The following is a 24405-nucleotide window of genomic DNA, read 5'->3' on the forward strand; positions in this document are numbered from 1 at the left end:
CTGATTCAGAGGTAGTTTTCCCCTTCAGATGACTCATTCCTTCACCAGGGCCTGCACTCCCCAAGGTAAAATCAGAGGCATTTTCCCAAAAGGCATATAACACCTTTTCTTTTTATAGGTACTACTCCTGAAGACTGCCATAAGCTCAAGAGCTCTCAGATGACCAGGAGATTTCTTGATGGCACTTTCCTTTTATGCTACTGTTGTGTTAAGCTTTAAATTCTTCCTCAGGACACTGGCCCACCAATTTCATGAGCAGAACAACTCTGGAACTGCTACATAACTGTCAAAATACAATTTGTATCCTGCTCCCCAGTGCTCTTTCCTCCGGATAGGGTGGGTGGGGCAGCACCTAAGGAAAAACAACAGAAACCAGAAAAAAAATGTCTTCAGGATGTTTAAGCCAAAAGAAACCATGAAGGTGTCATTATTATGGAACCTACCCAGAGATGTAAAACAATGTATATCAGATAAAGCAGCTAAGGTGAGGAGGCAGATACCCAGCTCCAAGTCTGCTGAGAAAGCAATGGAAGGCAGGAAGGGTCTGCCCTGCAACAAAAGAATGCCAGAGAAAGGGCAGGGCAAGATGGATCCAGGAGGTTGTCCCAGACTAAAGAAGCCTACTGGAAAAAGAAATATTATCTGGAAGCTGCATACACAGAGGCAGGGAAATGAATGAGCAAACATGCGAGACTGCTTCTCCTACAACCACGTGGTCACACAGATATATCCAAGCACTCTGCAGAGGGGTGAGCTTGAGGAACAGAAATAGTCATGCACATCCGCTATTTTCAAACAACACACCCAACTGCTATATGACATTTTCTTTCGGAAGTCTGTGCTTGCAGTCACTTTAATCCACCTGTTGCATCCACTAGATGCACTCACTTGGTTAGGAGCAGAGCCTGACAGCAGTTATCCCAGAATCATCTCTGCAAGAGGGACATGCCAGAGTTTCACCTCAGGAGTGGCAAAAGTGTTCAGCCATGAAGCTGGTGTAAAAGGAAGGTTCAGAAGCAGTAGTACCAAGGCATCTCTCATGAAACCAGAGCCCAGAACTCCGTGTGTCTTCACTTCTTCCTAAGGAAGCCGCATTGAGGCACTCCATTGTTTTCCATCTCTGCCCTTCCCGGATATTTTCCCCTTGCATGCCAAGCTCCCTGGTTGTGCAAGCAGCTTTTGTTCCTTAATTCGCTTCAAAAGCATTTTATCTTAATAGATGTGTCAATTCCCTGCAGTGCTAAACCTTTACAAGTACTGGGATCATCCAAATTCCCAAGATCAGAATGAGTGGTTTCGCTGGATTATCTGAGCAGCTCACAGAGGCAGGCTTTGGTTCCCTCCCACGTGTCAGATCCACACCATGAGTCTGCAGTACAGCCTGTACATCCAGGCCAGGTCACCAGAGCGACCACAGCAAAATCAAGGGAATGCTTCAGGCTTACATTTAATAGCCAAACATTTGTAATTTCTCCTTCAATTGTTTGGGATTCATGGTGCAAAGAAAACATTCCACAAGTGATATACACAAGTGATACATGAGAAACATTTCTTTTAGGGCAGAAACGTAACTGCAGAAATGATGGTGCTCAGAACCACTGTGCAGCCCCTTTAGTTCTTTAGGCCCATGTTATCATCAAGTAAGCACACTTAGTTGTTTGAAAAGACTTTACAAGGCAATAGTAGCTAGTAGCTGTTTCCAAATTAATGGGGACACCAGTCTCCTTCCCTGTCTTTCCCACATCCCAGCCACAAGCAGACTGTATGTGGAGAGGGAATTAGAAGCCACCAGTCAGAAACTCACAAGGAAGTCTGTTGCTGGTATCTGCTGCAAGATGCCTTTAGGGAAGAAGAAATCCTGGTCCTGAAAAACAACTGACAGTCCAACACTTACTGCTTCTTCCTAGTGCTGTTTTTTCTTCCCTTCTCTCTGCACCTTTAGTGCCTTTTCCCCTTTTTTTACCTCCTGTTTGCTTTTCAGCTGAGGGATTTGGGCTCCATTTCACCCAAGATTTCTCTAGCTGCAGTTCCAGCCTGCCTGGGGCCACCTGCTCAGTCACTCCAGTCCTTAAGACAGTCCACAAGCATGGTTGTTGGCTGCTCAGCTCTGACTCACTCTGCTGCTGCCAGAGCGATCGAAGGCAGGAGGGTCACTGCTGCCTGCAACACCCACACTGCAAATCCCATCCTTCTTGAAGGGCAGGAGGGTCACTGCTGCCTGCAACACCCACACTGCAAATCCCATCCTTCTTGAAGGCAGGAGGGTCACTGCTGCCTGCAACACCCACACTGCAAATCCCATCCTTCTTGAAGGCAGGAGGGTCACTGCTGCCTGCAACACCCACACTGCAAATCCCATCCTTCTTGAAAGGCAGGAGGGTCACTGCTGCCTGCAACACCCACATTGCAAATCCCATCCTTCTTGAAAGGCAGGAGGGTCACTGCTGCCTGCAACACCCACACTGCAAATCCCATCCTTCTTGAAAGGCAGGAGGGTCACTGCTGCCTGCAACACCCACATTGCAAATCCCATCCTTCTTGAAAGGCAGGAGGGTCACTGCTGCCTGCAACACCCACACTGCAAATCCCATCCTTCTTGAAAGGCACGAGGGTCACTGCTGCCTGCAACACCCACACTGCAAATCCCATCCTTCTTGAAAGGCAGGAGGGTCACTGCTGCCTACAACACCCACATGGCAAATCCCATCCTTCTTGAAGGCAGGAGGGTCACTGCTGCCTGCAACACCCACATTGCAAATCCCATCCTTCTTGAAGGCCTCCAGTTGCAAAGCCAGTCACAGCAGGAGAGATGCTAAGGGATTGGTGGTGCACCTTGCCCAGCACCTCTCCCTCCACCTTCTCATTTTCCTTTCTTCCCTGCTCTAGCCCAGGGAGCAGCTCCTCTGTGCCAGCAAGGTACCTCAGAGCACCGGGAGCAGGGGAACTACAGCGGAAGGTCGGGTAAAACCGACGTGAAGCCGACACCGCCGGCCCCACTTTGTCCTTTGCACGCAGACTGGTGGGTGTTCAGCTGCGCTCGCCTGCGGGGTACAAGAAGAGGGATCAGCCAGAAGGCCTGGCTACGGCTCTCTAACTCACTTTGTCCGACCAGGAAAACCAGCCATGCTACAGCATAAGCAAATACATTGAAAAGGGAGGGCAGCAAACGGTCTGTTACATTTGCTCAGCTAGGCAGAAACAAAAGCCAGGCTTGCCCTATCTGCTATACACAGCAAATTAGTGCTCAGCGACTCTTTTTTGGGAGGCTGAAGGGGAAGGGTTTTCCTGGATACTTAACTTGTTAAGGTATTGCTAAATCTGCAGAAATAATTAACTCCTCATGGACACAGTACTCATGAGTTTTACAACCTGCCAGACACAGAGGGTCTGAATAAATCACAACAAATGAAAATATTGTTAGCAGTTTCATAATTTAATGAAAAAGTACTTGTAAAAAGGGGACATCTGAAAAAGACCGAGTCCATCTTGGAAAATTGAATATATATATATATTTATATATATAAAACAAAATGCAAAAACACAACAAAAAATTGACAAATAAGGTTAAGAGGTAATACTTCAAACAGTTAGCCACCGAACGCACAATAAAAACTAGCAAATGCACTTTGGGGACAATACTTGAGAACTACATAACCAAGGGCTCCTTCATATGTCTATTAAAATCATGTAAAAATTAGCAAAACCATTGCCCAGACTGGAAACAACTGAATTGATAACCCCAGAAGAGCAGAAACGCTGAGTTTTGCTGAAGCACCATTTTCCCTCTCTTCTGTCATATGCTTCCAGCCACAAAATAACATGAACACTTTGCTGACCTCCCAGATAAGTGTTCGCAATAAAAGCTTCATAAATTTCATGGCCAGTGAGAGAGGATTACTAATAAATATAGAAGGAGAACTAAGAGAATCAGAACCAGAATACAAATGAACAGAGACATTTGTTTACTTATTCTGAATGACCCATGGCTTAGAACACAAAGCATTTCCCATAAAAATAAAATATGTGGAAACCTAAATTGCTACTGCATATTTACACCAAAAGAAATAATTTTGAAGATACAGTTCTAGAAAGATCAATTACACAAATATACATAAAATCAAGAAGTAGAAAAAAAAATTAATATGCATGAAGCAAACTGAGCAGATTGGCCAAGTATACATTTTTTTAATTATTTCACTACTGAAGAGTCCTCCAGCCCCTGACCTGCTAGTCCTATTGCAACTAGGGAGATTTCAAAGTTTAAAACAAATCTGAAAATGTCGTTGCTGTTTCCCAGCCTAAAAGCAATAAATTAAAACTATGAAGCAAAACCGAGTTGCTGCAGATCCTGCATAGTCATCTTCACGCTGTGAGGGGGAATGCCTTTTTGTTTGTAGACAAAACTGAAGCCTCAACAGAGCTGTACAACATGCCCTACACAACCTACCAGCCAGTGATGTGGGACAGAAGATGTTGTGTGTTTATGAAATGGACAGCATTTCAGACAAAAATAGTGCAGTAGCTTTGTTGATCAACACAACACCATCTGTAAAACAAGAAGTTAGTTTGCATTCAAACAAAAATCCCCTGTCTTTGAAACAAACAGAAAGGGATTAATTCCCTTCTCTACTCCTCAGTCAGTACTGGCTGAAATTTAATCACTATTTAAATCAACAGCTGATTTTAAAGAACGTACAAAAAATGTGTTAGACTGGGAAACAGCAACTGATCCAGAGGTTCAAAAGCAGCGTAATAAAATAGTAGATTTTCAGCAATTAAAAAAAACATTTTTAATTAAACCATCATACTCTAAATGATGACTTGCTAAAATTTTACAGACCTAGATGCCAGAAGACTCCTATGCCTGTGTTCAGGCAACTAGGGTTGAAAATTTGCACCTGAAAAAAAAAATTCAGCTAAAATTATTTCTAATTCAGCTGACTTTAAAAATACCAGGTAAAAACACCTCTGGATATGAAATCTCAGTTTCAAGAGGAACCTGGCATCACCGGTGATTGCCTAAATGTAAGTGTCAAATAGCATTTTTCTTTGAAGTAGTACATCTACTTTTGTAAACACTATCCACAAAATTAGCCATCTGTACTTGTTAGCTGGGTAAAATATTTACAAGTGCATCCCACAACAAGCATCTATGTACAGAGATTAAAAAAACTGAAGTACTAGAAGTCGTATATTTACAAAATAAGCGAATTATTGTGAAGAGAAACACAACCTTCAGCAAAAGCAGGGAATGGGGGCACGTCTAGAGGTCAGCGAGTTTGGCAGCGCCAGCTGACGCCTGCTTCCACCCTCCGCAGGGAGCCTGCAAACGCCACTGCAGTTCAAAGCCTCCTGCAGAAGGGGATCATCACTTAGTAGTCACTTTGGGCCTGATCCAGCACAGCACACTGCCATGTGCTCGGATATCTGAGCACAAATGTTCCCGGGGGAAACCAGCAGGACTTTTCACGTGCTAAACTTCCTAACACATCCGCAAGTGCATTGCTGGATCAAAGCCATACTGCAGGTGCCGTAACAACGCAGTTTCAGTGTCTCCGTTTGCAGTCTCTTGCAACGCGTTAGAGCAATGCAAGGACTTCTTCAAAACCCGTCCACCACCACCAGACTGCCTCCACACGAACACGGTGCCTTGCGCTTAAGCTGGCAAGGGGGAAGCGGCTTCCTGAATTTTTGTACTATTAACTGCTTTGTGCTCTCCCAGATGTTACCCTCTGATAAAACACACAATTTCCACTTAACTTTGTGGATAACTGAGCTAACCTTGCAAAGACTGCAAACCAATTCACAGTTGAACAAAACTACTCTGATTTCTCTCCCCTCCCCCATCCCCTACTGCAGCTCTTCCTAAATAGGTCCTAGACTATTTTCTGGAACCTTTTGATGCTGAGCTTTGCACTGGTACACTGGAATACATAAAGGCTGAATTACCCCGTGGGGGCTTCTAATCACCTTTGTACCGAACTGTGAGATATCATATTCTTTTTGTTTCTATTGTGACAGTCTCTTCCAAAGTCCTTACTTGGGCTTTCTCTCTCTGAGCTACTTCGTCTTAACCTCACTTGTTCTTTGTTTTCATCACTTTCTGCTTCAGAGTCACTCAGCTCTAAGTCAGGACAGTACCCGTCGTTGTCCTGGTATGGAGCACCTTCAAGTGTCTGCTTGCTCCACAAGCGATCTTTTGTTGCAAGTCTTCTCGTTGGCTTTTCACAGCACCGGAGATCTTCCGTGGTCCTCACCAGACTGTTGGTAGCCTCTTTAAAGGACCGGCTGAAATGTTCTATGGTGGATTTTCGGAATCCACTCTGGCTGGCCAAGTGAGCCGTGAGCACGGACTCTTGTTCGTAGGACGTCTGGCTGGAGCTGTCTCTCTGGCTCACATCTCCAGCCCTGCCCATCAGACCATTGGATTTAGACACCAGCCTTGAGTTGTCCTGCTGCACCCGCCCATTCCCAATGGAAGACTGTCCATGCAAGGCAGCCTGGAGCGCTAAAGGCTTCCCGGAAGGCTGGCTCCGGTGAAACTCCATCAGCTGCGTGGGGCCAGAATCCTTTGCCTCACTCCGAGGCTTGCCGATCCCTGCCAGCAACCCATTACTTCTGCTGTCATGCTGATACCTGGCGTAAGATTTTGCTTTAATTTCAAAGGATTCCTTTGACATTGGCACACTCCGTTTGCTGTAAACAGTGCTGTTGTTGTCAGGAGAAAGCGGTCTGTTGCCAGGCTTCAGCGAGTTATTTTTGCAGTCTCCCAGTGCTGATTTGGGCATTTTTAACTTCAGGGTGATCCTGGGAGGTGGGTAGAACAGTGTGTTCTCTAGTGCACTTGTCAGAGTATGGCCTACAGGAGAAAGAGGCAAGGAAGCAGAAAAAAAAGAAAAAGGGCTTTTTTAAAAAGCGTAATTTCTTTTGTCACCCGTAACAAGTTTTATAGTCCATTATACAGTCATGCAACAGTAAGAAGCATTTGCAAATAATTAGTGTGAAATTACTTTAGGACACTAAGGAGAAGTTGGGATAACCTAACTGTTCCAAATTATCCACTGCTTTGGAATTTAGGTAAGCATTTAAATATTTCCATTAAAAACAACAATGTGCCCTTTTTACAGGACTTTAAGCCAGTGAATTGAACCAGTTTTGAGATATGACTGAAGTTGTTCCAACAAAGCTGTAAAAAAGGTTCATATTCAGTTTTGGATGAAGAAAAAACAATGCTTCAAACTGAGTTTCAATTTGGACTCAGTTCAACTCCCTGTACTATAAAATTCTCTAAACTTTAAAAGTCTTTTTACCTCAACATACGAGTTGTTCATTGGAATACATGCATACAGCACCCATTGCAAGTATCAAGCTATTATAAATATTAAAAAACCATTTCTATTTGTAAAGACATTAAATAAACTTAGTAGACATTTCTAATAAAATGCATTTACACAAAAGCAAGAAGCTTCGGAGTGCCACTGCTTCCATGAAGTACTAGTCTGATCTAAAACAGTTAAAAAAAAAAAGCCCCTCATCAGTACTAACGAAACCTATCCATGTTTCAGGGCCAGAGAAAAAAAGCACTAAGACTTCACTGGTGAAGTATGTATCTTGAAAAACCAGAGAGATCTCAATTTCACACAAAAAAATAGCTGCCTTTCCTATTAAAAAAATCCCAGTAACTACACTGGTATGCATAGGCTCTTCCTCTTTCCAAATGGTGTGCTCCTCATTTTAGGAAGTTGCTGTAAATGCAGAGTGCAGAGTGGGATTTGGCACCTCAGCATTCCCAAACAGTTACTAGTCTATTAATACCCAGAGTACTTAAACTGTTTTTGAAGGAAGGAGAGCAAATGCACATGGCAAGCTAAGAAATCTGTGCTGCTGATGACATGCACAAGGCGCATGAGAAAAGCGGCAATTCCCATCAGTCACTCTTTCTCTTGCCTGAAGGAACCAATTGGTGACAGCAAGCAAAAAAGCCTTCTCAGCTGGAGACCCAACCAGCAGGGTAGAGCTTGCTGTGGGGAACCAGTGCCACACTGTGCAGCAGCCAAAGCAGCGCAAAAACCTAGAGATCAGCACCAGCTCCCTTCTGCTGTCTGGATGCCACAGTGATAAGCAACTGGCATATACCAGAAACAGCCATAAAATAAAGAAATACTCAAGCAAGTATTTTAAGCAATTATAGAGTTCTCTCTGTGTTGCTACTTTGATTGACTATGTACTTGAAGAAAATTCTTAAAGGCATTTTTACATGTTAAAAGCACTAATCAGGAACATAAAGAGAATACACTGCCTTAGCTTAAATACAGGCAGGATTTATAAATATTTTACATTTATACGATTACCTGCAGCTATTTCCTGATTAATGAGTTGGACTTGCAAGTTGAAGACCTGTTCATGTACTTTACTGTGGGACAACTTCAGTTTCTCTCTCCTGCTTACCATGTAGCAGAGATTTCTTACCTACAGAGGAATAACAGGAGACTTAAAAGGCAGTAAGAAAATAAATCCAGACATAGTTTTAAAAGTGTATCAACAACATTACATTACTTGGTACATTACATTACTTGGTAAAGTTCTTGTGAATATTACTGAACATACTTAACTATTAAAAAATGTTCAGCCTGGAAAAGAGAAGGCTCTATAGAGCTCTCACTGCAGTTTTTCCTTATATGAAAAGGGATTATGAGAAAGACAGAGATACCAGAGCCTGTAGTGACAGAAAAAGAGGTAATGTTGTTGAACTGAAGGAGGGTAAATTTACATTGGGCATAAGGAAGACATTGTTAATAGTGAGACACTGCAACAGGTTGCCCAGAAAAGTTGTGGAGGCCCCATCCCTGAAGCATGGATGGGGCTTTCAGCAACCTGGTCTCGTGGAAGGTGTCCCTGTCCATGGCAGGAGTGTTGGAACTAGAGAGTCTTTAAGGTCCCTTCCAACTCAAACCATTCTGATTCAGTTACACATAATTCTACTTGTCTGAGTTAATAGCAACATTTTCACCTAAGGCAATAAAGAAGAGACAATGAAAGTTCTTGATAAACACCTAAAGGTGTTTTCAAAACACAAGAACAACATAGGGGCTGGTTGAAAGGTATCTGCCAAACATACTTTCCCCAGCACTCAGTTCCATCCGTTCAGAACTGGAATCTCTTTACCTAGAAACAAAATTCCATGATGCCCAAATTTATATTTGTCCCAAGATATAAAAGAATAGAACATCTTGTGGCACAAGAAGTTCAGAAACTTGGAAACAGGCATTTCAAATTATGAATCACCTCCACTCAGAAAAAGTGTATCAACAATATTTGGTGCAAACCAAACATTTACCAAACAAAAAGCTTTACATGGTCTCTTGAAAAATAAAAAAAAAAAAAAGCCACCCTCAAGTACCAGCCCTCCATGTGAGCCATGTTATGGGTTTTATATTTTTTCTTAAAGTAAGCTTCCATATCTAAAGCAGTCCTGGAAAAGATCTGAGATTGATTATGATAGATTAAAGACAACAGTTACACTGACAAGTGCAAATTTTGGCTCCAACAATCTTCCTGTATTTTCATGTTGCTCTCTCCCCAGTATTGATTCCCCTTTTCTTACAACACTATTACCTCTCTTCTGCTTTTACTTCCCCTCTCCTTTTCATATCTATTTTACTACCTTTTTTACATTCACTACCTACCTCTAAGCACTTGAAAATTGCAGGTGACCCCTACCCAACAGGCCAACCTAATTGGCAGCCTCCAAGAGGTCACAAGCCTTACTCTTATTTTTTGTTTAATAAAAGTAACTTATTTTTTCTCATTTAATTTGCATTACTACCTACTACTACAGTGGGTCAAATAAATGTCTTCGTTTTTTGAACATTTGCTCAACTGAAGCTGAAGTTATAGAGTCAATTACCAAACATGTCCATTGTGCATAGAAATATACATCTTAAAACACACAAAGGAATAACCTTTAAGCAAGTTAGGACGCACTGCTTTCACCTTGGGTCTGTCACTGGACTGAGAGAGGCAGCTCCTGAAAGCCTCTGCAGCAGGCAGTGCAGCATATCAAATGACTGGAGTTGAAGGCCTTACCTTTTTTTATTTTTAAAATTATTATTTTTTAAATCGCCTCACTTTGCTTTCCCCATTCTCACTTTCATCCACAAAGAAAGACCTTGCTCACCTGCAAACAGTTTTTCAAAACTTTACTTTACAAGTTAGTTCTTACCCTCTCTAGGTCCTGCCTTAAATGCATGAACATCCTCATGCGAGTATGAATGCTATCTTCTTTTGGCTGCACCAAGCCATTTTCTTCATCCTCCTTGGGAGGAAACAATGGTTTGTTAAAGTTACTTTTTCGCTTTAATTTCCAGTAATTGTAGATGAAGTCTACAGCAAGTTTTGGAAGGCCCAACTCTGCTGCAACATCCTCCACTTTTACTAGTGAGTAAAACTCTTCTTCCAGCTCTCGGAGTTTTTGGGCTCGCAGGCTCGTTTTCTCACTCTCTGTTTGCTTCTGCTCTGACACACTCTTGGGGTGCTCCTCAACATCAGGCAGCGAATTCTGTTTGTTCTTGCTGTGCTTTAGACAGTACGACTTGAACTTGACCTCATCCCCGTCATCCAGGATAGTCTTCATCTCTAAGCTATGCTCAAAGGCACAGGTGACATGAAAGGCAGTGATGCAGCTTTTCACGGAGCACTGCAGACAAAGTAAAACAAAAAGCCTCAATTACTAACAGTAGCAGCAAACTAGAAAAAAGGGACATAACTACCTCAACTGCATGAAAATCCATCCCTACCAAAACAAATTTCCTACACATTCTTAAAAATATTGATCCCTTTGAAGTTGGTATTACCCAATATAGTATTTTCTTGTTTGCAGAGTGTTCAGTGGAAGTTTTCTGTTCATCTTTGATACACATAGAACTGGCTCTTAAACACCTCAGCCTTATTCAAAAGACGGCAACCCAGACTAAATCTTCAGTCTAGTCAACTAATGTGATAGCAAATGGCTATGAAGAAGCAGACAATATATACAACAATCTATCCAACAGTCATCTCCATTGTAAAGCATCTCTGAACGGAGGAAGAACAAAACGCAAAGCCGAAATTGCCCTTCTGACAAACTCCCCCCTGCAGAGTCACTATGGGACAAGCACGTACCTGAATGCAAGCACCAGTTTTCAGTTTGCACAAACTACACACTAGAGCCCATCGACTTGGTGGAATGTGGGACACCTTTGTGATCGGCTCCATCCTTTCTGGGCAAGCAATACTAACCTGTAAAGAAAAAAAGCAGTGTAGAAAACAGTTATCAAAGGGAAAAAAAAAACCCCAAGCTCTCCCTTTATACGAGAAGAAGGTCATCCATCTCTTCCTGCAAGATCTCCATGTACTCATACTTCTCAGAAAGGGACCCCAAAAGATCCCACACGCAGACAGTAGTGTGGAATACTATCAGTTTAACCTGGTGACTTGAAGTTGCAATTATTCAAAACATTTGAGGCACCTACAGAACACCTCTGTTATTAACCAATGCCCTGATTCCAGCCAGGAGGGTTAATTTTTGCAGTAGCCAAGAGGGAGCATGGCTAGGACCCAGAGGTTATTCTGTAGCAGCTCACAAAATTTTCTGAGAGTGGGGGGAAGGGCTCTCTTCTGGTCAGGTAGGTGTGGTGCGAAGCCAGTGGTAGGGTAGTGCTGGCTCCTTCCATTACTGATGTTGTAGCTCTTACTGTTTGTTTTCCTTTGTTTTTCTTAATTCACTGCTGCTTCCAGTAAATTCTTCTTTTCTCGATCCATGATTCTTACCATTTGTGCCTCCAAATCCCCTCTGCAGCCTGGTGCAAGGGAGGGGGGAGTGGTGCATGTTTTGAAGTGCTTCAGAGGGAACACTAAATTGGGGAATGCCATTGCTAAACCACTACCAGTTGAGAGACTGCAGCAAGTGTTACTCTAAGTTTATTTCCATTCCCTTGTGGTTTTTTGGGGTTTTTTTGCCCTCTGTGCTGCTTTCACAGGTCTGACTTAAAAAATGCCAAAATACAAGCCCCTCAGAACAAAAGAGAAACACTTTCCTGAAAAGTTCCTTCTATAAAATCCCTAGATCTGCTATGGTATCTACGTCTGTCAACTCAAGATTTGAGACAGAACCAGATCTATCAGTCAGCAGCCAGGAAAAGCCTTGCTTCCCAGCTCTGCCTCTCCAGTGAGCACTCCTACCACAAGAGATAATCCTAATACACCTTCCTAACTATGGACTGTATCAAATATAATTTGAGAAAAAACACAACAAACTTCTCTTATGGCAAAGCAGGATATATTGTGTTGTGTTAGTTTTCACAGACTAAGTCTGGATGATCAATTTGTCTCTAGTAGACCAGATTATAGATATTACTAAAAGAAAGGGGAAAAAACCTGCAGATATAGACAGAATAGCTTTTTCTATTCTTTGTTATATTTAATTCCACATATCCATTGTGATAGAAGTTTCCCAGTTGCCTGTTGTCTATACAGGTATGTGAGGACTTTCCTCTATGATTTGGAAACCAAAACAGATATATCTATATCTGTAGGCATCCCTGAGCCATTCCTGACAGGATTTATCCAAGCACAGAAATAAAAACTTGGCCAGCTCTGAATGACTAACATGCAGAACTGGGCCAGTATGAGAATGGCACATGGCAGAAGATTTCAGTGGGGTAACTGTCCCAAAAACACCAGTCTCCAAAAGCTTGGATTTTGACACTTCTACAACACTTTTTGAACTCAGCAGTTGTGTGCCTTGAAGGGCTACCTGGCTGAACCAAAACCACAATGCTGATACTCCACACTTCCTAAAAACAATTAATCTGAATAGAGCAGACCTGTATTTCCTGTAGTGGGAATGCGGGCTTCTGCTCAAAGGGGTCAAACCTAAGAATTCAAAGAAAGGAGGTTCCTAGGTCATGCTCTGTGACTGTGAGGCCAGAAGAAAGCTGATGGCTCAAAAAAAGCAGTTAAGGACGAGATCTGAACTACAATTAATTTGTTTTTGTACAGTAATTTTCATAGAGTAACTCCACAGTAAGGAACACACCCATGAAAATCTGGGTTGTATGAATTAGTTTAACATGTGGTAATTAAACTGGCAGCTTCACAAGAGCCAGCTGAATTTTTTAGCTTCCCTTTGGAGGTACATCATCAATCACTTGATGCACATACTCATTTTAAAACCTGTTTAATCCCTAAGGATGAAAAGCTTTGCTTCAGGAGATCTCCTCAGTGAGGCAGACTTACCCAAAGATAGCAGTGCTAAATCACAGTTGCTATGCTCAGATTATTTTTGCTAGTCTCTCCTTATCATGCATTGCTTTAAGGATCATTTAAGTAGGTGGAAAAAACAGCTTTGCAAGAGATTACTCAGGTCATCATATTCACATTAGAAAAAAATAGCTGACCAACAGTTCATGAATTCATTACATAAATGGACTCAAATAAGATAATGTTTGTTACAGTACTTCCCTCTCTGCCAAGTGCAAGCCCACATCTTCTGGAATATACTGAGGTCAACTGGCTGCATGGTATTTCCAGAAGTCTTCATTAGGAAGACACTGAGATGCTTCAGAAGGTTGAGGTTTTAAAGAAGAACAGTCAGGCAACATGTGATGCACTCATGAGACAGATGTGACTAACAATTTAACCTCTTGTGGTCTTCCTATAATTGGTGGAAAAGTGACAAGACTGTCCCTGGAATGCCTGAGCAGTTCAACAAAATCACGGTCAGTGCTCTTCAGTATCATCAAATGTAGCTTTTTTGCTTCCAAAAGGAAAGAGACTTTCATGAACCTAACTTGACCATGCGCAAAATAGCTGGTTACAAGTTGCACAGGTATTTCTGAAACAATATTGTAGAATGATTGACTGTTACCACTACACTGAGAGACAAGGCTTCCCTTAGGAATTATGGGAGTGTATCAATGTGTCAGGTTATCTATATTCTTTTCAAAAAGAAACCAGAATCTGCAATGATTTTTTCCCTGGAGATTGAGTAATATCAGCTTTCCACTGAGCTTCTCAGCAGGAGCTGGGAATTGACACAGACCTTTTCCCTGTCCCTTTCTGCCCCCATAATATTCTCCCTGCTCCTTCCTCAGAGGAGACTCACAAGGTCAGGAAACATTTATATTGGGAATACTGTTCATTCAGCTTGTAATGCTGACTGTTGATATTACCCCACTTTGTAAAAGCACAAAGAGGCACTTACAGAGTCAGGTGCAATTTATTTATACTGGCCTTGTGCCACCTGCATGTTTCTGCAGAGAGGATTCAAGGCAAAGTCTGTTTGAATTTTGCTGCTCACAAGGGATCCAGAGAGCAGAGGCCAACCTTTTCATCCCCCAAGAACTCCCATTCCAAGGCAGAAATTATCCATCTGCCATAACATGCAGTCATTTTCTCCATTTCTTCACTTTTCATCAGGTTACATCTCGACTGCTATACTCTGAAGAAGTTCTAAGAGTGGGAGAGAGTGAAGACAATGGGTTGTTGAAGCCTATTATCTGTTATACACATGATCAATCACCTTGCTGTCCTCTGCTTCCCTGCCAACTGTGCCACCACCAGCTGCACCAGTACACAAGGATCTGCATCAGTGGTTGGGAAGGGCAGCCCATTGGCTTGAGCACAGCCACTCCCAACAGCTGCTCGGGACAGTAAATTTTGTCTTTCCTCTACAGCCAGGGGGCCTTATCACTTTCTGCTTCAGCTAACACCACATTGACTGGCAGAAGACATTCCTGTAATAGGTTATCTAAGGCAGAGAAACACCTTGAATTTCAAAACACTCAATACAGGTTTTCTGGTATCAGTGTTTCCTTTTTTGATTTTTTTTTTAGTTTAGAAGAACACCAAAAAAAAAAAAAAAAAGAAATAGACCACACATTTACACTAAAGCAAAATAAAGGCAGAAGAAAAAGTGGATATAAACCAACGAGTACTCTTTGGAAAGTAAAAACCTTCAACTGTCCCAATCAGCCAAGGGAGTGAAAAGAAAGCCTTTAAACAGCATTAACTCCCAAGGAAGGCAGGGAAGAAAAAAGATTTTAAGACAGTGCTGAATGAATTAATGCAGGAGAATACCTGGCACAATTGACTGCAACAATGCTAGACTACACTTGCTGACTCATGAAGCCTCTTTGAACCTTTTGCCACAAGACAGACATTTATAGCCCCTTCCTCCCTGCCTTCTTCCATGCTTCACTTTGTTAGGGCCACAAGAGGAAATATCAGTGACCTTGTAATTAATGTTTCTTTTATGGAGTTCCAGCAGGCTAATACCTTGGAAGAAAAAACACAGATATATGATAACACACATTCTCCCCTAAAGCATTCATCCCTGGGTCTTCAAGCTCTGTGTCTTGCTTGCCCCCAGCAGCACATAAGGCCGCTCCAGACAGGAACTGACCTGCCATTTGAGTAGAGATTTATAAAGGGTTTCCTGGCTTCTCTGGTAACTGAATTGTTTTACAAGTGACTACACACAAGCCTGAGAGAATGGATCTAAGAGGCATTTCCCATGCCTGCAGGCATGTGCCACCTCTTCACTATGCCTGACACACCTGGCTATGGTGTGGAGAGGAGGAGGTGTCCAAAACCTGGAATCACTGAATGGGCTGTAGAAACAGCCGGATTCAAGCTCTGGGTGCCCCCCAGTAGCTTCTCTTCCTCAGCCAGAGGGAGATGGGCAGGCAGAAAGTCAGGGTTTGCTTCCTGCCTGGCCATCACCACCTTCCCAAACCTCACCGTTCCTTTGCTGATGACAACAGCAAGACAACCACATTAAGAACGGACCTCTTAGAGAAACCAGTCAGCTCAGAGCCAGGACAGCTTCCAGGCAAGACACTTCATAAGCACAAGAGAAGTCCTTTTTTAAAAAAAGAAATATTTTGGGTTTTTTTTCTCAACTCCTCTCTCCTTGAAGGTGAAAGAGATGACAGAAACTACAAGTAGGCCTGAAAGGAAAAGTGCAACTGCAAAGATAATCTCCTTAAGAAGGAGATATATACGCCTGAGACAACTAAGAATTACACATTATATCCGGTTGCTGAGTCAAAATAAACCAAATCAAAATCTTAACAGCTTCCTCAAAGCTGTGCACACATCAGACCTGTCTGCACTTGGGAGCAGAAAATTCAGAAAATACTGTACCCTTGATTTTATGGTGCTGACAGATCTGGCTACTGTCTCACATTAAACCACCCACCATAATGGATTTGTGAATCTTACCAGAAATAAAACATAAATATCCCAAGTACAAAATTAAACACAAACTCCATCTATACCTAAGTGAACTTTCTGATTTACAGAATTACACTGTGATGCTAAACTTAATTCAAAATGGAGGAGGAAGTGTAAAACTTCATTATGAAATTCTCCATATACGTTATGCACAGATATACCAAAAAAGCCTTTACTTATAAAGTGTATATAACATGGAGATAAAAATTCTCATCTCCCCACCATTCAGAAAAATTCTAATTCAAAGAAACTTTAAGTACAAATCGCAGCATACATCTTATAGAAATAATGCAGTGCAGGCATCCTTTAAGTAAACAAACAAACATAACTCTGAAAAAAGTGGAGGTACTCATGCAAATTACACATGTATCTGAGCACACAAATTCATCAAAAACATGAGACAATGAAGCTGCAGTTGTTAGATACAGCTTATATCAGTGGCCCTTTCTAGCAGGTCACAGATACCATAATGACACCAAGAAGTGACTGCTGACTAAATGGAGGTGATAAAGTGACTCATTAATGGAATACAAGCTGGGATCTCTCCCAGACTTCACAGACTGAGCATGCCTATCAAAATAAAACCCAGTATTATGTCAAAGACCTTAAATCATGAGAATGTCAAAAGGCAGAGGATGGAACCAGAAGGAGGAGGACAGGAGAGAATTAGGGTTTTACCTCTGGAATCCAAAGAGCACAGCTCACATGTGCCCACTTGGTCCCTGTCCTGGTAGCTTTCATGGCACCTCCTCTTTTAGGACAGAGGAGACACTGAGGATGTATTCCCAGGACGCAGGTGCGACACAGCCAGCTCCCTTCAGGTACTTTTAAGATTCCATAGCACGCCTTGGAGAAAAAGAGATATTGGAATCATTGCGCTGACATTATTTCACACACATTCATAATCACAAAGTAAAGTTTGCAGAAAGTAAAGGCACAATCTGGCCTTCACTTAATCTTTCTGTGATTTCTTTACTTTAAAATGAGTCAATCCAAGAGAGCACCAGCCTCAAAAGCAATAGTTTTTACACCTGTTTATAAAACATATCCACTGGGACTGCACAACAGCAGTGGTGTTACAAACCTTCACCTCTGCCTTTAGTGACTTTCAAACTTCTGAAGTAAACATGGCTATTCCTTTAAATTAGCTTCTGTATGTAATACTTTCTAAAATCACCATTTCCTACTGCTAAAAATGTAATGCTCTAACATAAGATAGGGATATGACTGAAAATCATTTCCTGCAGTGTTTGTGGTTGCAGCTCTGTAAACTTTTTTTCTTTAAATATTTATATAATATTGCAACAAAAATCACAGCATATACTGGAATTATAAGATGTTAGGGTTTACACCTACTTCCCAAGCATTGTACTTAACCACATGGAAAATGAGAGATTCCTTAAGTTTTGCTAGGTTTAAGAATTAAAATTAAAAAAAGGAAAATAGATAGTTTAATTTCTAATTCAAATTCCCCATGGTTCTTAATGGAGCCAATGGTGGACCCTGCTGTACATACATATCGCCCCTACCTCCATGAAGCTGAGCATATCTGAAATCACTGGCTGCCACGGAGGTCTCATTTCATGCAGTCACTCCAAATAAAAGTTTTATCAAAAGGGTGAATATCACAGGAAATTTCATAATTTCTAACACTATCTCTGGTAATGATAACATTAAAAGACTCACAAGAATAGGATCATTAGTTGTAACCATTCTTTCAGATTAAAACTACTATAAATTTCCCATACTTGCCTTTCCAGTCTTCTGCTTACAAGATCTCAGTATTTAATATTAAACAGTATCATAAAACACTGCAAATTTATGTCAAGCTTGTAGGGAGGGGGACTTTCCTGAATTAAATGCGGCAAGACTGACCAACCTAAATGTTTTTTTTTGATGTGCCAACTCCTGTAAAAGCCCAACAGGGGGAGCTGCAGTCCAAATTTTACAAGTGTTCTTTTCCTCTTCTGTGGCATATTCCCACCAGAATTCTTTCTGTTACTAGAGCAGAAGTGGCATTACATCTAAGACCATATCTAGGGTGTTGGAAATGGACTGAAACTATTTTCTAATTTTAACTGATAAGCGAAGGATGCCTAGACTACTAAAACAGTAATTTCACAACGTGTTTGAGCCAGCACAACAGGGTACCATGAAGGAGGAATTTTCTCACACTCCTCCTCCCCTCCACCTCCAAACTTGTGATGATTAATAGACCTGAGGCTACTTGTTGAACCAAAGCTGATCCAGATTAAAAATGAAGCAAGTTATTGTTACAGTTAGGATTTGCTCTAGCCCTGTTATAGTTAGGATTCACTCTAGCCCAGACACACTCTCCAGTTTGTTTCCCAGCACAGGGAAGAGTGAGGGGCAAGAAGGCAGCAGACCATCAACTCAAGCTCAGCTGTCAGCAGACAACCACGAGCCTCTGACTGCAAACCCATCATTACTCCTTAGTAGGCACAAGCAATGACTGAAGCAGGCAGCCCAGCTGCCAGCCATATTCCTGCCACTGGCCACCTTACTGCCAGCTCAGGCTCACAGGCTGCTTCACACACGGACTAGAAGCCAGCCCACTGTGAGCAGGGAGGTGACGGGTCTTTTTTTCAGTCAGGTATGTTTTCCAAATATTACTTGCAGTCAGTACAAAAATGCATTAAAAAAAAAAAAAAAAAACAACAACAAACAAAACAAACCCCAACTTTCTTGGTCTCCTTTCAATTTGTAGCAAAACTGCCTTCCAGAATAGGATGCACAAAAGCCACAGGATTCATACCCTTTTCTGATTATAAGGATACCTTTACCTGACTATGCTGAGCTCAGGCAGTGTAGAGTCTTGACTACATCTGAAACACTATAAACATGAGCACCATTCAGACTGAGACCATGATTTTTGCAGGTGCTGATGGCTTCTGAAAAAGATCACTCTATTAAAGTGCCTACATATGGTTCCAGATGGCTAAATTTGGACAGTCTATATCTGACTAAATAAGTATTCAATAAAGGCAAAAAAAAGCTCTGAAAAAATGATCTTTAGATTTCTCACAAACAGGCAAGCCAGTATTTCCTGTCCTGTTTATCTTCAAAAGCAGATTTAGTAATAGGGGGAACAATTATTTACAGTCACAGAGGAAATAATTGCACGTCCCAAAAACACACTCTGCACTCCTGTTAGACTGTAGCTGTCCACTTATTAACTATGCTAGGCCCCTTAATCCACTGTAATTGTTATAGTCCAAAAATTCACCTCAGTATCACGCCACCCTTCATATGCAGAAAACTGCAAAGTCCTCCACTTAGCATTTAACATCCATTCAAATTCCACATTTGCCTGGGTAAACTTAAACCACAGGAGAGTGTCAACATTTCTGCAGGCACGAACCTGATGGACACAAATGTTACACTTGTCACAGAACACCATGTCGTTCCCATCCTCACTGTCCGGGGACCGGCACACATCACAGATGACGTCCTCATCATATTCGATACCCAACCCTTCTTCGGTCTCGATGGCGTGATTCATATTCTCATGACAGTGCCGCTCCAGCACTTCAATTGTCTTTTCCATTGTGTTTTCATCCAGGAGCCCACAACCTACAACAGAGAAAGGGAAGGGCAATTAGAGGACAGTCAGATGCTTCTGAGTCAGAGAAGCAGGAGGAGAAAAAAAGACAACTTCTACCGACTAATGCAGTAGACACAGCATCTAAAAATAAAATAAAAATAGACAAGATTTTTCACTCACAGACTAATTGTAACATTGTTTTATAAATACAAGCAGAACTACTACTTGAGTAAAAATTTTACACAAACCACAAGGCTGCACCTGGAAGAAAACACTGCAGCATAAAAGACCACAGTAGCTGTAACTGCTGGCTGCTCTCATACAACCCTTCCTGCACCTCTGTAATTTTACTAAATACTAATGAAATCCAAAAATCACACACTGTGTTCTTCTGAAAACTAGTGCCCTAGGAAATAAAACTTATCAAGAATACTTCCTATCTTATGATGAAAGTTGCACCACCCAGTAGCTCTAAGTCCATTGTGATTAAGTGATCAAAACATGATGATTATGAAAAGTGGTTTTATTTTTCGGATGTTTTTTAAAAAATAAAAGAGTAGATAAATATACTGTTGCAATACATACTATCTGTTCACGTGAACACTACACACGCTATCTATACTCACCACTAATCAAACTTAGCATAAGCAGGACCACTTTAAAAGTATTTGCTATGAGATTGGCCCTCAGCTTGCAGCTTCAGGACATGCACTGCATTAGAAACCCCATGACGTTCACAGTTACATCTCCACATTGTATGTCATCAAAATCCTTTCTCAAAAATGATCATGATGTTCACAGCTTATGATTTACTCAGGCCTTCAAATGTTGGGATATTCATGTAACATTAATTGCAGAGGCTAATATTTTAACTAAGGCTACTAATTTTGATTCCTTGTTACAAACAAGAAACAGGGAGAGTTAAAGTGTTCTCTCTCATGCCCTGATACTTTCTCATTGCCTGAATTAAAAGAATTACCAAATCATTCAGGTGGGAAAAGTCCTACAGAGGGCTTCAGCCCCTGCCCGGGCTCCTAGCAGGGAATAGGAAATCCAAAAAGGTTGTTGCTCAAGGGATACATGTAGTCATATCTTGAAAATCTCCATGGATGTATATCTGCCTCCTTGAAAAGCTAACAGCTTTTGCTTATTGCATTCCTGTATGCCTGGGAAGTTACTGTCCTTGCTTCTACTTATATGCATCCTTTGGCACTGGAGCTCAGTCATGAACTCCCTACTTCACCAAACCAGTCTCCCAGCACATCTGCTCATTTTCCTGAATGTATAATTGGAACTTTCTTGTGCTTGGAGGACAGTGTTCTTGAAGTCCTGCTAGCTCTCTTCAGTAATTCCACGCTTCAGAGCTGCCTCCCACATCCCACCTAGTTACTTAAATAGAAACATGCTGTCCTGAAGTCCAGGACCAGAAAAACTACTTCCCCTCCTCACTCCCCTCTGGATCTCAGTCACCACTATTTCATTGCTGTTACAGACAATACTGCCATTGATTGTCACTTCTCTGTAGGTACTTCTTATTTTATTAACAGAAAATACAGGAGATGCCAACCTGTCCTTCCTAAAGGATCTACAACCACCCACGGAAGAATACTAGCCACACAGGCTATTCCATCACAATTCAGTTCTTCCAGTGATAATTCCAATATTATTTTCCACAGTTCACTCCTGCTCATAGACCTCTATACCCACAACTTACATGGCAAAAGAAAGTTTACTTAGCTGATTTGGAATGGGCTAACGTGTGAAACTTAATTACTCTGTTGAGAACCCAGCATGCAAGTTCCTCAGAACTCTGAATTTGTAGGTATGTTCCAAGTTCAAGAAATGGAAATATCTGCTTTCCCTACATAAACTCTTTAACTTTTGAAGTCCTAAAATGAATTCCACCTGGTGTGGGCTTTTTCTCTCCTGCCTCAGTCTACAGAAGTTGCAGATGATTTTGGACGTCAAGAAATTTTTAGACACAACAGGTAAAATATAAAACATTAACAGATCAAGAAAGTAATTACTTTTTTAGCTCCTGCTTCTCTTAGCACTTCCATTCAATTCTCATTCAGCAATCTTTCAGAGACCTTACACAGCAGACTACAACTCAAACAGCAGAAATTAAGTGCAGCTTTTAAAAGGAGAACATGTTGTGGAATTACCCATTTCTGTAAGCTCTTCATTTAGCTCCTGGAGCCAAAAGATGTCCATGTCATCCAAGTCATAGCGACACACAGATTCTGCTAGTTCCAAAATGTTGATGTAACCTGGTTCTGTGGGTTCTTGGCTGGAACAGTGGATGTATTTCCTGGGTCGTGTATACAGTACTTCTTTTACCTTTTCTGCTACAACCCTGTGAGTGAAAAGAAAAAAAAAAAAAAAAGAAATACTTACATCTTTTTAAGACCCACCCTTGAAAGACAATATATTTGCTGTAAGCGCAAAGAAAGCTGGGGTTTCACAGATTTTAAACTAGCCAGTAAGTACAGTCAGCCTAAGGAGACAGGATTCTCTAAATGTCATTTTTTCACCCAAAATGTTCCAAGGTTTATTACATATACAGAACCCTTTAAAAAAATGTAAGCCTGTCCATTTGACTTCAATTTAACAAATGCTACTGACATGACAAAGCTACTGTTTCTGAAACCCACAGAAAGTATTATGAATAAAACCAATACAATCGTTGTCCTATATTCTTCCTAAATGATATAAGGAAATCTTGCCAACTGATCTCTTGAAAACACCAGCTTTTTCACGAAAGCTTACTGTAGTAATTCTACTGTAGTGTCTGTGTGTGTGGTGGAAAAATCTTTGCTCTCCATTTGGGATACTCAGTTGTCCCTCAGTTTGTAAATGACACCTTATCCACATCACAAATACATTATTTTTGTTATGCAAAAAACATTCTGATGCCAAGCAAAAATGTAAAGGGGAAAAGTCATCCAAGACGCAACTGAGAAAAAGATCTGTGTTCCTTCTGTTGTTTCTTTCTGTTGTTTCTTTCAAGTATTTTCAGAGATAAAACTCTGTGTTTAATTGGTTTGATTTTGGAATGGAAAGAATAATCTTAACTAGATAAAGTTCAATCTTTCTCTGAATTCAATGCAAAAAGCCCTACATGTGGAAGGAAGCCAGAGAGATACAGAATGGAACAGTGCCATGCATGAGCAGCTCTACATGCTTTCTGGAGTTCACCCTCCACAGGACAAGGAAAATATAAAAACTCTGGAAAATAAGACAGCAAAGAAGGAGGAGGCAGCTGTCAAGCTGTAACCCAAATAATTCTAACTGGACAATGTGGATTATCAATGTTAGCACAAGTAACGTCCTTCTGCCATTCTCCATCCCCCTTCACCCTGCTCATTTTTTCCTCTAATTCCCTTGTCAGCTTTTCTTTTCTCTGTTCCAGCCAAATCTATAGCATTTTTTCCCTCTAATATAATACTGCTGGTATGAGCTGCTATATACTTATTTTTAATAACTTGGTACTGACAATAGCACCAGTGGAAATTTAATTATGCTGACTTAGCACTTTCACCAGACAATTAAATTTATCTTCATCTTGAAGACCACACTGGCATTAACCTTTCTTTGTTGAAACATGCTTTGTTTCCACCAGGAAGGGTTGCAGGACTACAGTGCTATGTTTCCCTAGTCTAAACACAGTGTGAGAGAACAGAAGATTCTTTATCTATCTTCAAAACCTGAGATCACTGAACTTCTATAATGTTAAACAGCCAACTGTGGTGAGAGAAGGCAGAAAAGGTTAAAACATTGAGAATAACCAAAATGAGATTATAAAAACAAATGAGTAATTTTATCAGGTATCTGTGATTACTGTAGGCCTAGTGCTCTGTATCATCATGCAGGGTAGGGAAACCTTTCGAGTAATATGCATAAGATATGGGTTTATTTTTAATTTATTCAACTCCCCATGCTCAAATAAAAAACAGCTTTTAATCCATAGCACCATGTGCCTCAAGAAAAAAGATCTCTTTACACTCACAATGTAGACACTGTAACAGCGCGCAGACAGAATGAGATCTGGACTGAAGCACCACAGAAATGTTTTCCAAATTGGCACTCGTGTGGTTTAAGAACATGTCTGAAAGCTGCTACACTGAAGATTTAAACATACCAACAGAGAAAAGCTGACTGCACTTAGACAACTTGGTTTTGAGAGACCATCTTCTCTGAGTTGCCATTTTGCGCACATGATCCATGTCTGATCACCAATACCTGAGAGAAGGCTGCGGAATAGTTTCTGGACTGGCTGGAACCTGAACCCCTTTCTCCCATTCCTGTTTCCATGTGTCCGCAAAGATGTAATACTCATCAGGGTTGACATGGTGAGAATCTGGGAGTTTCATGGCACTAATGAGATCCTTGCGGAACACCTGCAGGAAACACAGAGCGCAAAGACGCATTTGAGAACGAGCATTGCGTTAAAGAACGTGGCAGGTATTTTTCTTATCTACACTGAAACAGTGCATATACATTGATAATTTTTTTAAAGAGTATCAACACAAACAAATCAATTTGAAACTACCTAGATTATTAAC

At 41.3% G+C, this 24405-nt stretch overlaps 1 protein-coding gene across 5 annotated transcripts in view; it reads right to left on the reverse strand.

Moving 5' to 3' along the window:
- Positions 1-3412: 3412 nt before the first annotated feature.
- Positions 3413-24405, reverse strand: part of JADE3 (jade family PHD finger 3) — a 64613-nt gene continuing 43620 nt past the window's right edge. For all 5 annotated transcript variants that reach the window (XM_068182643.1, XM_068182645.1, XM_068182648.1 and 2 more), the window contains 8 exons: positions 24083-24240; positions 22006-22196; positions 19658-19869; positions 16954-17121; positions 11161-11277; positions 10223-10696; positions 8352-8469; positions 3413-6859 (listed from right to left, as the gene is read on the reverse strand). In XM_068182643.1, the coding sequence (XP_068038744.1) occupies positions 5967-6859; positions 8352-8469; positions 10223-10696; positions 11161-11277; positions 16954-17121; positions 19658-19869; positions 22006-22196; positions 24083-24240 (2331 nt within the window). In that variant the 3' untranslated portion in view covers positions 3413-5966. The remainder of the gene's footprint in view (positions 6860-8351; positions 8470-10222; positions 10697-11160; positions 11278-16953; positions 17122-19657; positions 19870-22005; positions 22197-24082; positions 24241-24405) is intronic.

Source organism: Anomalospiza imberbis, chromosome 2, assembly GCF_031753505.1.
Source record: "Anomalospiza imberbis isolate Cuckoo-Finch-1a 21T00152 chromosome 2, ASM3175350v1, whole genome shotgun sequence".
Taxonomy (NCBI): domain Eukaryota; kingdom Metazoa; phylum Chordata; class Aves; order Passeriformes; family Viduidae; genus Anomalospiza; species Anomalospiza imberbis.